Source organism: Bos indicus x Bos taurus, chromosome 20 (genome assembly GCF_003369695.1).
Source record: "Bos indicus x Bos taurus breed Angus x Brahman F1 hybrid chromosome 20, Bos_hybrid_MaternalHap_v2.0, whole genome shotgun sequence".
In the NCBI taxonomy this organism is placed as follows: domain Eukaryota; kingdom Metazoa; phylum Chordata; class Mammalia; order Artiodactyla; family Bovidae; genus Bos; species Bos indicus x Bos taurus.
This window is the reverse complement of record NC_040095.1, coordinates 39,013,428-39,026,515: the sequence shown is the minus strand read 5'-3', so window position 1 is coordinate 39,026,515 and position 13,088 is coordinate 39,013,428. Positions and strand designations below refer to the sequence as shown.

Sequence of the window (13,088 nt, the reverse complement as noted above, 5' to 3'; positions counted from 1 at the left end):
GCAGAGCCGGAAGGAAGGCCCAGAGCGAAGGCGCGGAGCAAGATGGCAGCGACCAAGAGGAAACGGCGTGGAGGCCTGGCGGTTCAGGCGAAAAAGTTGAAAAGAGACGCGAAAGATGGCAAGCTGCCGGCTAAGGCGAACGACGTATCAGAGGAGGCGGCAGAAGAAGAGAAAGATCGTATCCCAGGCCCAGTTTGCAAGGTAAAGGGGGCTTTGCGGCCGCGGCTCCACGCGCTTTCGTTGTGGTACCTACCTGATTACCGCTCTGCGGGTTTCAGAGATGCTGGGGGTGTTACGGGAGCTCCGTCTCAGCTCTCGGCGGGACCAGCTGCCGCCTTTACATCTAACCCTAGTGCACGTGGCTGCACTCTTGGCAGGCTGCTGACTGAGCAACTTGACCGATTTCAAAGCTGTTAATGCTCGCAGAGAAGCGACTTTCGGCGACTGTTACAGTGTTTTGTCTTCATTTCCTTCGTTTTTTGTTGTCGGAAAAAGGAATTCTTCCTTAAACTTGTTTGTCTCTCTCGAGTATATATCCCTACCAGTGATGGGATAGCCAGAATATTTCCGTATTCTGAATGTTGAAGCTGGTTATGCGGTTCTTTAAAAAGCTACTGTCCTTTGGGACTGTGCTTTAGACGTGATTTTTTTTTTTTAATTTTACTTTTAATTGGAGGATAATTGCTTTACAATGTTGTGTTGTACAGTTTTCTAATGTACAACAACGTTAATCAGCCATAAGTATACATATATCCATTCCCTCTTAAATCTCATTCCCATTCAATCCCTGACTTGATTTGTAACTCTGAAGGGATACGAAAAACTAGGGTAGATACTGTGAGTTTTTAGGTGTATTCGACAAAGTTTTAATGTGCCAAGCACTGTAAGAAGTTAGGTTTCCCGTGCTTTGGGATTGCAAAATTAAAACGTGACCACTTTCTCCTAAAATATTGGAGTTTAGAAGGAAACTAAGAACTGATATGTAAGTTGATGGTTTGTTTTTTTTTTTTTTTTAGAAGAAGGTGAACACAAGTTGTTGAATCTTTCATTCATCTTAAGCTAGATAAAATACTGTGGAGACAATTCGTCTGATTTAGTAATTTCCTTCCGTCGTCCCCCGCCACCCCCACAACAGCTTAGTATGCTGCTGCTGCTGCTAAGTCGCTTCAGTCGTGTCCGACTCTGTGCGACCCCATAGACGGCAGCCCACCAGGCTCCCCGGTCCCTGGGATTCTCCAGGCAAGAACACTGGAGTGGGTTGCCATTGCCTTCTCCAGTGCATGAAAGTGAAAGTGAAGTCGCTCAGTCGTGTCTGACTCCTAGCGACCCCATGGACTGCAGCCTACCAGGCTCCTCCGTCCAGGGGATTTTCCAGGCAAGAGTACTGGAGTGGGGTGCCATTGCCTTCTCTGACAGCTTAGCATAGATCTGTATATACCACGTAGTGAATGACAGGTAAATTTGGCAAGCGCTGGGAAAGGAGTTAGCTTTGAGGAATGAAAGATAAGCTTGAATTCTAATCCTGATATTAATTAACGGGGACATTTTGAACTCTTCTCATTTGCAAACTAAGGAAAAAAATGTAATTTACTCTTTGTGAAGAGTAAACTAGACCTGTAGATTATCTGTAAATGTTAGTGTTCTCATTCTTCCCTTTAGGAGCTAAAAAGAAATGTGATAGTATCTGTCATCTGAGTCATAATATGAAATTTTTTATTTAAGTGCAGGAGATAAAGATTCCTTTAGAATAACCAGGTAAGGGATCATGAAGGATTTAGCCTTTGAATTGTATCCCAAGGTAAGGGCAAAATTTCTGTATTCAAAAATGAGAGGGAACAATGTAAGTCCAGAGGGAGAGAAAAAAACTAATCAGAGGTGTTAAAGTGGATGAAATGCTGACTTGAAAAAAAAAACAAAACAGCCAAATTGGCTAAAGTATAGGTAGAAATATAAATGTGCTTTAGAATCTAGTGTTAAAGCTGTGTCGTTTTGAACTTTGTTTAGAAAACCCTGGAAGATAAAGATGTGATTGGAGCGAGCAGGTGGTAGTCCACCTTGTCTATTGGAGGAGCTCCTGGCAGGGAGGACTAGCATTTGAAGATCTGCAATTGTTATGAGATTATAAGAATCTGAACCTTGAAGGCAGTATCACTAAGAGAGGACTAAGAGTTGTTGGAAAGAGAAATTGACAGCATTTACTGGTGCTTATGATATGAGATAATGGAAGATTCAAAGCATAGGGGACTGAAATGATGGTGACATCATCAGAAAAATAGTAAGGAAGTTTACCAGCTTTTAAGATTTGGCATCCTAAAGTTGAATTTGAGGTAAGTCAGATACTGGATTATTTGAGCTAGAAAGAGTTCCTTATCTTTCTGTAGAGTTAGTTGACAGTGAAAGCTGTGAGAGTGATTATGAGAACTGTCATAATCAGGAGGAGGAACTGGAGAAATTGAAGAAAAACAAAGGGAAGCCAAGGAGGTTTCTGGAAAGCAGCTGGGATCAGTAAATGCTACTGAGATTGAATTAAAGGCTGAGGTCAGGATTGTTTGGGTTGCTACTTGGAAGCATTTATTTTTAAGCAAACAAGATAGATTCACCATGAAATGTTAAAATTCTCACACTTTTTTCCTTTAGGGAAAGTGGAAAAATAAGGAACGGATTCTCATCTTTTCTTCTAGAGGAATAAATTTCAGAACAAGACATTTAATGCAAGACTTGAGAATGTTGATGCCTCATTCTAAAGCAGGTGCTTTTATATCATATGTGTTAAAATTTCATATTTGTAAACTTGCCTGTTTATATATTTTCACTTCTAGTCACACTTGTTCATTCAGCATGTCAGGTAAAGAACGACTTCTCAGAAGTTTTATCTGTTCAGTGCCAAGATTTTTCCAATTAATATTTTTTAGAAATTCTCTGCAAAATGCATTAACCATTGTCTTCTCTAAAACATTTTTTGAAAATCCAGGAATGACTTCATTATAATGTTCTCAGAGGCCATGAGCTGGTTTGTCCTTCTAAATTAATCAAGACTGCCATGTATTATTTTCTGCATTTAAAACAAAACAAAACAAAAAACTGTTCTTATTAAAAACTTAATGTACCAGGAGTATGATTTGAAGAACCTTTAAGTTGGGGCTCAGTCTATTAAATGCCAAGCTTTTTCTTTTATAATGGGATGTCTTACAGGCAAATGAAAAACATTTAGTAATGGGATTTGGAACCATGACAGTGTTCTCATGCAGCTGTATTTTGTGCCTGGGTTGGGAGGTGCTTAGGTTTTAATTCTTGGTAATAACATAACAGTGTTTCTGAATAAAATAACAGTGTTTCTGAAACTGAGGTCTGTAGTTACATAAAGAGAATTTTAATTTGTATTGTTTCCTAAGCAAGTGTTTCTAAAACCTGTGTCCTAAAATTGGTTTGTGAGAATTTTCCTGCTTTGGAAAGAGATTAATAAAATGAGGTAGACCTCATTTTATTGTGCTTCACTTTTTTGCAATTTGTTTTTTTCTCCATATGCAGACTTGTGGTAACCTTGGGTCAAGCAAGTCTCTTGGCGCCGTTTTTCCAATGGCATTTATTTGCTCACTTTGTATCTCTGTCACATTTTGGTAATTCTTGTAGTGTTTCAAACCTTTTCATTATTATTTTGTGATCTGTGATCAGTGATCTTTGAAGTTACTACTGTGGCTCACTGGAGGCTCAGATGATGGTTAGCATTTTTTAGCATTAAAATATTTTTAAATTAAGGCATGTAGGTTGTTTATTTAGACGTAGTGTGTTTGTACATCTGATACTACGGTATAGTATAAGCATGACATTTATAAGCACCAGGAAATGAAAAAAAATTGATGTGACTTGCTGTCTTTCAATATTCTCTTTATTACGGTCATCTGGAACTGAACAGGCAGAATCTCTGAGGTATGCCTGCACACAAAGAAACACTGCCTAGATCTTTATAATTCCTGAGGACTATTTTCAATCACTCATTTTTGCATTTCAAAAGAACAAGATTTTTAAAGAGGTCATTTGTCTTCAGCTCTAATCATTTTGAAGATCAATCTCATTTAAACTGAAAATTATAAAGATACTTAATATTTAATTTTCTAGAAAGTATGAGTGATTTGATTGAAGTAGCTTTGAAATCTTTTTAATTGTTTTTTTTTTCTTTTTACAGATACTAAAATGGATCGTAAAGATAAATTATTTGTGATTAATGAGGTAATTTAAGAAAATAAAGTAAAATATTCTAGCAGCACTATTTAGAAACTATTTTAGAACATGAGAAGTTGATCATTTAAAAAATAAATCAGTTATCCAGTGACTTAAGTTGTTTTATATAAGATACGCAAACTTTAATTATGTACCTTCTAAAATTTTTTATAGTACTCATTGTCTATTTCACATAGTTTAGTGCTTCAGTATGTATTATTTCTTGGTCATTCTTAAATTTGTCTTCTCTCAATAAACATATTGAGGAAAGTATTTTGCTAGTATTAAAAGCAGTGCATATGATATTTGCTCTTAAGGTATTATGAACTAGTAATAGGTTAAAATTTCAAAGTAGTGTTGAAGACTAAACTTCCATTTTTAAAGCAAATTTTTTTAAAACTTAGAAGAATTGTTTTAAAAAACAATTAGATACTTAGATACTTCTTTTTAGTTATTAGAAAGGCTTCTGTTATTCATTTAGCACAAAATTTTGAAGCCCTGTTCTATCATGGGATTATTCTATAGAAACAGTGTTAAAAGAAATGCCCCTGTCGTCATGGAACTTACATTCTAATGAAGGAGTCAGGCCCCTAATAGGTAGTATAATTTCAAGTGAAGATAGTAGACATAAACAGGATTTGGATTGCAGCAACTAAAGCTCACAACTTAGCATGTAGTTGTATTTATTCCGAGAAAGTAAGCAACAAAAGCATTGGGTTGATGAATTCTTTAAGCCTCAGGTAGTATATATATATTAATTTATAAATACTACAGTAATAAAGGACATCATTCCCTTATTGCTTTTGTGCATTTCTCACTTGCGACTTTATAAATCTTTAAGACGTTGAAGTTTACTTCAACTTGAAATAGGTTTTGTATACTCCTTAGTGATTTTACAGAACCAAATCACAGAAATGGTAGTACAGATGAGGAAGAAAAAACAAATTTCTTGAGCTTAAAATAGAACAGCAAAAGAGTTAAACATCAAAGTAATGGTTATAAAGGATGTTTTTGGTTCTTTAAGGACTGTTTTTCTACAATTGGTGAGGTTGTAATGTGCTTTATTCCTGGGGTTGTCTGTTTTTAATCTTAGTAGTTTGTACACAGCAATATGGTCAGAAGAAGAGGTTCCCCAAGGGAGGCCAGTTAAAATGCTAGACCAAAAAGAGTAGCTGTTTCCGTCAAAGAGGTGGGCAGAGCATAGTTTACCTTATGCAGAAAATCTAAACATTTCTGCAAATAAATCTACTTTGATTTAGACCTTTGTAACCTCTTAACCTGCTGAAGTATTCTTAGAGGAATCTGAATATTCATTCTTTGAATTGCTTTAGATCTTAGTTTTGTTATGTATTTCATTTTTCTATACTTTGCTCCATTTAGGTTTGTGAAATGAAAAACTGCAATAAATGTATCTATTTTGAAGCTAAGAAAAAACAAGATCTCTATATGTGGTAAGAGAATGTATTTTTTTTTTAATTTTTTAAATTATGAAAGTATAACACATTTACAGAAGACTTAGAAAATAAAAGTTATAGTTCCACAATATATTGCAATTATTTTTTAGTAGATTAATTATGATTTTTAGTTGGAGTTTCAATATCAAACTCTCAAAAATTAATAGAATGAATAGACGGAAAAGTAGAAGAATATAGTGGACTTGAAAAGCACTGTGAAACAATTCAATATAATTAAGATTTATCCAGTTTCACACAACAGCAGGATACAAATTCTATTCAAGTTCCCAGAGACTGTAAACCAGGAGACACTGGAACATATCTAGGGATGTACAACAAATGCAAAAATTCCATGGTTTAAAGGTATTGAAATCATACAGAGTCTTTTCTTTTAAAACTGTGAAATTATGTTAGAAATCAATATCAAAAGAGAATGTATTAATTAAATTTGGGAATATGTGAGTATTGTTAGCACTTTATGGTATCTTTTCTTTTTTTTAAACTGTGCATTTTATGTTTTTGACTGCACCATGTGGCATGTGGGATCTTAGTTCCCAGACCAGGGATCAAACCTGTGCCGCCTTGCATTGGAAGTGCAGACTACCACTAGACCACCAGGGAAGTCTTTGTGATATCTTTTAAATCGAGCTGGCAGTAAGTTTTTACTACATTCTAAATTCTAATTAGTTGAAAAAGCTTCTTTTATATTTTTTAGGCTTTCAAATTCACCTCATGGACCATCTGCTAAATTCCTTGTTCAAAATAGTAAGTTGACTCAATTTAAATTTTTTTTGTGAGAAAATTGAAAATAATCTTTTGGGATAATTGAAAATAATCTTTAGGGATAATTGTGCCAAAGTTATAACTATTTTTGTTGTTATAATTTTTCTAGTTCATACCCTAGCTGAGCTAAAGATGACTGGAAACTGTTTAAAAGGTTCTCGGCCCCTCTTGTCTTTTGACCCTGTAAGTTTCTCATTCAGTGTATGAGGTTTAATTTTCTTACTGTGCATTGTTGTTTTTTTTGAGTGGATATAGTTGTATAATTCAATTTAGTTAATAAAACACAACTTTAAGCAAAAGTAATGTTGTCAAATAATATGTTCACTTTATTCTTACAGGCTTTTGATGAATTACCACATTATGCTTTGTTAAAAGAACTCTTAATTCAGGTAAATATCTTTACTAGAAACTGTTTTTAGTAAAATATTATAAATAAGTGTCTTCCTTTTAACTTTATCTAAAACACACATGGTATGTCATAGAATACAGAACTAACGCGTCCCTTTTGCCACCAGATCTTCAGTACACCACGGTACCATCCCAAAAGCCAGCCGTTTGTGGACCATGTGTTTACATTCACCATTTTGGATAATAGGATATGGTTTCGGAACTTTCAGGTTAGCTTTTGTTTTTAATTATATAAGTTAGTATATATAGTGTTTATGATGTAGAATAGGAAATGATACTCTTTTTCTCTTAAATAGCTTTCTTTTCCCTACAGACTTGTAGTAAATAACCCCTATTTCATAATCTAAGTTCATGGCTATCAGCTGAGTATGGATTTTCTCACAAGTCATTATACATTGAATAAAATATAAGTTTCTCTCCTAAGAGGTTTTAGAGTCTGCTGGGGCTGGGGCGGGGTTTTAGACTTAGAAAAACATAGCCCCCATAGAAAATATTTGATGAGAACTATTAGATGAGTCATACAGTGATTCATTCAGGAGGAGTGGTGGATGAAAACAGCAAGACAGAATTTCAGACAGCGTGTGAAATAAACTGGGCTTTTTTCTGCTTGTGTTAAGCAGAAAAGATATGTGAGTTAAACATAGCCCCTTCTTAACCTCTGAATGCAGGCCTGCCTTAAACAACAATAGTAGTATTTGTGGTTCAGAAGTTGCTCCTTAATTCCACAGTCAGTAGCCATTCAAAAATAAATTTTGCCGTGTATCCTTTTATATGCCTTTTAATCTAATTTGAATTAGATTTATAAAAACAACTCAAGGATTGATTTAAATTTTGAAAGAGTGCCCCATAGGGTGCTTGAATATTCACATTTTGTTATCATGGTTGCAGTTTTAAATAATTATTTGACCAGTTTTGCAAGAAGACATGTGTTGTGAGAAGCTAGATACAGACCAGATTGAAATGACTCAATTTTAAAGACACACTGAAAAGACTTTTATATTTTCCTATGACAACTGCCTGTAACCAGTAATACATTTCAGAAAATATTGATGATTTGGCATTTGCCAAGTTTCCCTTCCACCTTAGCTTTATTGGGTATCAGTTCTTTTAGGCACATTTGTAATGAGGATATAGCCCGTGTACCATTTAGAAGTATTTTATTCAAATCAAAATGAAATGTTTTCCTTTTTTTGATTAAAGATCATTGAAGAAGATGCTGCTCTTGTAGAAATAGGACCCCGTTTTGTCTTAAATCTTATAAAGATTTTCCAGGGAAGTTTTGGAGGACCAACTTTGTATGAAAATCCTCACTACCAGTCACCAAACATGGTAAGCTGTTTCTATTCTGTGGTCCTTGATGTCCTAAAACTCTTGGGCCAAAGTAATTCTGTCAAATAAGTGTTCTGTTAACTGTGAAACTGAATTTGGCTTTTGCTGCATCCAGTCTTACAGATTACTTTTTTTTTTTTTGATGATGCAGGGTGAAGGGAAATAGGTATCATAAGTGAATGTCCTTGCCATGTATAAAATGTTTATTTTTATTCAAGAGCACCTTTCATATTTTTTTTGTTTCTAGCATCGGCGTGTCATAAGATCCATCACAGCTGCAAAATACAGAGAGAAACAGCAAGTGAAAGATGTGCAGAAGCTGAGAAAGAAAGAACCAAAGACTATTCTTCCCCATGATCCCACTGCAGATGTTTTTGTTACGCCAGCTGAGGAAAAGCCGGTAGAAATACAGTGGGTGAAACCAGAGCCAAAAGTCGATTTGAAAGCCAGAAAGAAAAGGATTTACAAAAGACAAAGAAAAATGAAACAGAAGATGAGCAGTGGGAATGCAAAATGAATCAATGGAGAACTAATTTGACTTCAGTTGTTTTATATTTATTTTGTGTTCAATGTGTAAATACTTTTGTTATTTGCGATGACCTTACATCTAATAGTGTGACATTTAAAAGAAAAAACTTAAGATTTTGTGACTTTGGTCTGGGTGGGTCTGTGTTTTTCTAAATAAAATATCACCAGAACTCATCACCTAATTTCTGTTTTTCTTTTTAAAGCTTTACATATTACTAAAAATTTAGCACACTTAAGGTTTAGGCCTACTGTCTTGGATTAAAATTTTCAGTTTATTAAAGCTGAAATTCAGGCAGATTTACTGGGTTGTTGTCATATGTAAAACAGTATTAGGCACTTTGAGGGCATCGTTTCAGATGGTGCACAGTGAGGGTAGAGTGCTAGAAGGGGAAGCATCTTACTGAAGTTTGAGTCCCTGAGTCACAAGGCACGGGAAGAGCCAACTTCTCTTGTTTTCTTACCTTGAAAAAATATGAGAAAAATATTTAGGTTTTGCTAATCAAATAAGTTGATATATGTATTGAAAGTGTTTGGTAGATTACAAATTTAATTTAGAAGCAGTGGGTGTAAATTACTTTAACAGTAAAAGGAAGAAAAACGGAACAGTTACGGCACCAGAACATGTGAGTTTTTCCTGTTATGAAAGAACTTTATTTGAAGCAGAGCACTGGGCTTATCACCCTGAAGAACGATAAGTAGTAGATAGGATTCTGGGTGCAAGCGGCCAGAGACAGGGTAGGGCCATGTGTGTGGTGGTCTGTCACTTTTTTCCTGCTAATCGTTTTCCCGTCCTTGATCTGCAACATTAGTAATTGCACAGTATTCTACTCTGCAACACCTCAGCAGTCCCTTACTGTTGGATATTTGAGTATTTCAGTTTTATCTTTTCTGATACAGATGCTTGCAACAAACATTCTACACATATTTTGTACACTATATGTAGTTAACCCTGGTCAAAAGTTAGAAACTTGTTCCTCTAAATATTGTACCTTACCAGAGGTTAGTGTTCATTTCCTTGTACCCTTGCTAATGAGATAATCTGTCAATTTGATAGGTAAAAAAAATGAATACTGTTTTGGCTGGGTATTGGTTTTTCTTTTGTGACTAATACTGTATTTGTGTGGTAGTTACATGAATTTGTTGGAGAAGGAAATGGCAACCCACTCCAGTATCCTTGCCTGGAAAATCTCACGGACACAGGAGCCTGGTGGGCTGCAGTCCATGGGGTCCCAAAGAGTTGGGCATGACTGAGCGACGAACGTTTACTTCGGGGGGAAAAGCCCTTATTTAAGCAATTGAATATAGGATGAAAATAAGACGTTATTGTAATCATTTATGTGGATACCCTCTTGAGAGTCCCTTGGACTGCAAGGAGATCCAGCCAGTCCATTCTGAAGGAGATCAGCCCTGGGGTTTCTTGAAGGAATGATGCTAAAGCTGAAACTCCAGTACTTTGGCCACCTCATGCGAAGAGCTGACTCATTGGAAAAGACTCTGATGCTGGGAGGGATTGGGGGCAAGAGGAGAAGGGGACGACAGAGGATGAGATGGCTGGATAGCATCACTGACTCGATGGACGTGAGTCTCAGTGAACTCCGGGAGTTGGTGTTGGACAGGGAGGCCTGGCATGCTGCGATTCATGGGGTCACAGAGTCGGACACGACTGAGCGACTGATCTGATCTGATGTGATGTGGATACCTCATTTGAATGAGAATTTCTCAAGTCCATGTTCATTTAGAAGTCAACCTGTTTAATAAAATCTTCCTTTAGGCTGAAATTTACATATAGTGTAATTGTCTTTAAATTTTGATACAGTATTAAAAGCAAAAATGGATCCTCTTTCCTTCAGGAGGAAAAAGAGGCAAGTGACTGAGAAGTAGCAAAACCAGATGGAATTGGAGAAAGAAAAAAGTTATTTTTTTGTTCACTTTACTCCCCTTTCCTAATTCCATTCTCAGATAGGGAAATGTCCTGTTTTTCCTTGCACTCAAACTTCTCAATCTTCCCTATTATCATTTATAATCCAAGACCATATAGTATCTTCCTTCTTTGGAAAAGAGACTAGTGTTTGAATTTTTAGTAGTGAGTTGGTTGGACAGTGTTGTGCCTAGAAACTTGAGATTTAAGAGTTGGTTTGTTTTGATTGTGCAGAGGGCAGGATGTTAGGGAAGAAAGGGACAACTTCATAGACTGGGTATCCTGATCCTGTACAAGAGAGATTTGTTAGCAACAGAGCCAACCCTTCTAACCGTATGTGGCTGACAATATAAATTTAACAACTGATAGGTAAACATTCCAGGTTCTAGTGAAATATATTTGAACAGTTGCAGGGATCTTTCATCCCATAATACAGTGTATCAGTTACATCAACCAAAACCTCCTGCTGGTTAAATACTATCCCTTCGCTGCATTTTTTTTTTTTTTTTTTGGTGGCACCTCTTTTTTTGTGGCTTCAGCAGTACATGAACCGTGAACTTTCAGATGTTAAAGCTGGTTTTAGAAAAGGCAGAGGAACCAGAGATCAAATTGCCAACGTCTGCTGAATCATCAAAAAAGCAAGAGAGTTCCAGAAAAACATCTATTTCTGCTTTATTGACTATGCCAAAGCCTTTGTGTGGATCAGGATTAACTGTGGAAGATTCTGAAAGAAATGGGAATACCAGACCACCTGACCTGCCTCTTGAGAAACCTGTATGCAGGTCAGGAAGCAACAGTTACAACTGGACATGGAACAACAGACTGGTTCCAAATAGGAAAAGGAATATGTCAAGGCTGTATTTTGTTACCCTGACTATTTAACTTATATGCAGAGTTCATCATGAGAAAGGCTGGGCTGGAGGAAGCACAAGCTGGAATCAAGATTGCTGGGAGAAATATCAATAACCTCAGATATACAGATGACACCACCCTTATGGCAGAAAGTGAAGAACTAAAGAGCCTCTTAATGAAAGTGAAAGAGGAGAGTGAAAAAGTTGGCTTAAAGCTCAACATTCAGAAAACGAAGATCATGGCATCCAGTCCCACCACTTCATGGGAAATAGATGGGGAAACAGTGTCAGACTTCATTTTTTGGGCTCCAAAATCACTGCAGATGGTGATTGCAGCCATGAAATTAAAAGACGCTTACTCCTTGGAAGGAAAGTTATGACCAACCTAGATAGCATATTCAAAAGCAGAGACATTACTTTGCCAACAAAGGTCCATTTAGTCAAGGCTATGGTTTTTCCAGTGGTCATGTATGGATGTGAGAGGTGGACTGTAAAGAAAGTTGAGCACCGAAGAATTGATGCTTTTGAAGTGTGGTATTGGAGAAGACTCTTGAGAGTCCCTTGGACTGCAAGGAGATCCAAACAGTCCATCCTAAAGGAGATCACTCCTGGGTGTTCATTGGAAGGACTAATGCTGAAGCTGAAACTCCAATCCTTTGGCCACCTGATGTGAAGAGCTGACTCATTTGAAAAGACCCTGATGCTGGGAAAGATTGAGGGCAGGAGGAGAAGGGGACGATGGAGGATGAGATGGTTGGATGGCATCACCGACTCAATGGACATGGGTTTGGGTAGACTCCGGCAGTTGGTAATGGATCGGTTCCTGGGGTCGCAAAGAGTCGGACACGACTGAGCGACTGAACTGAACTGAACTTTTCATGTGGGATCTTAGCTCCCCTGACCAAGGATCTAACCCGACTGTCAGCAGTGAAAGTGCTGAGTCCTAACTGCATTCTTAACCTAAATCGATCTTGGAAATGTAAGTTTAGAGGCCAAGAAGTTAGTGATGGATGTGATGGATCCATCAAGAGTGATGGATGGGTGGATCAGCGTAATTTTATTCACGGTAGTAAAACATAAAAACGTGTTGATGCTTCCCTCTTAAATTGTTTCAGTGTAAGTCATTTTATTTATTATTATTTCTCATGCACAGTGGTTAGGACAAGGAGTATTAGAGATCTCATTAAGTGGTAACCGAAGCAAAGAGTTAAAAGACCTGGTTTTGATCCAACGGAATCCTGCCATTCATAAGTGGGGAAGGCTTGAGTTCCTCAAGCTTGAGTTTTCTCATCTGTAAAAGCGTGGCTCAAATTGAGAAATTATCTAAAGAACTACAAGATGTTTTCCAGAATCTCATCCCATCAAACTCCTTTCTCATCTCTCAGGTCGGATGTCAAGTTAAGTGTCACTCTGACTGGCGTCTGTGCCCCTCACAATGACACCCGCCGGGGCCCCGCCTCCTGTGACCCTACCTCCTTCTCACCTCGGCCCCGCCTCCCGCCCGCCGCGGCCCCGGCTCCTCCCCGCCGCGGCTCCGCCTCCCTCCCGCGCGGCTAGTTCCGGAACAGGGCCTTCCCCCTGTCCATGCGGAGCCGCCGA

General features: G+C 37.4%; 1 protein-coding gene across 1 annotated transcript; it reads left to right on the top strand.

Annotated features, from left to right (window-relative positions):
• The first annotated feature begins 8 nt into the window (after positions 1-8).
• BRIX1 (BRX1, biogenesis of ribosomes) lies at positions 9-8,893 on the top strand. The gene is made up of 10 exons (XM_027520167.1): positions 9-201; positions 2,638-2,749; positions 4,184-4,227; positions 5,599-5,669; positions 6,388-6,437; positions 6,565-6,638; positions 6,794-6,844; positions 6,971-7,072; positions 8,064-8,192; positions 8,440-8,893. Exons 1-10 carry the CDS (start codon positions 43-45, stop codon positions 8,707-8,709), a joined length of 1,062 nt encoding a protein of 353 aa, XP_027375968.1. The 5' UTR covers positions 9-42; the 3' UTR covers positions 8,710-8,893.
• Positions 8,894-13,088: the final 4,195 nt, after the last annotated feature.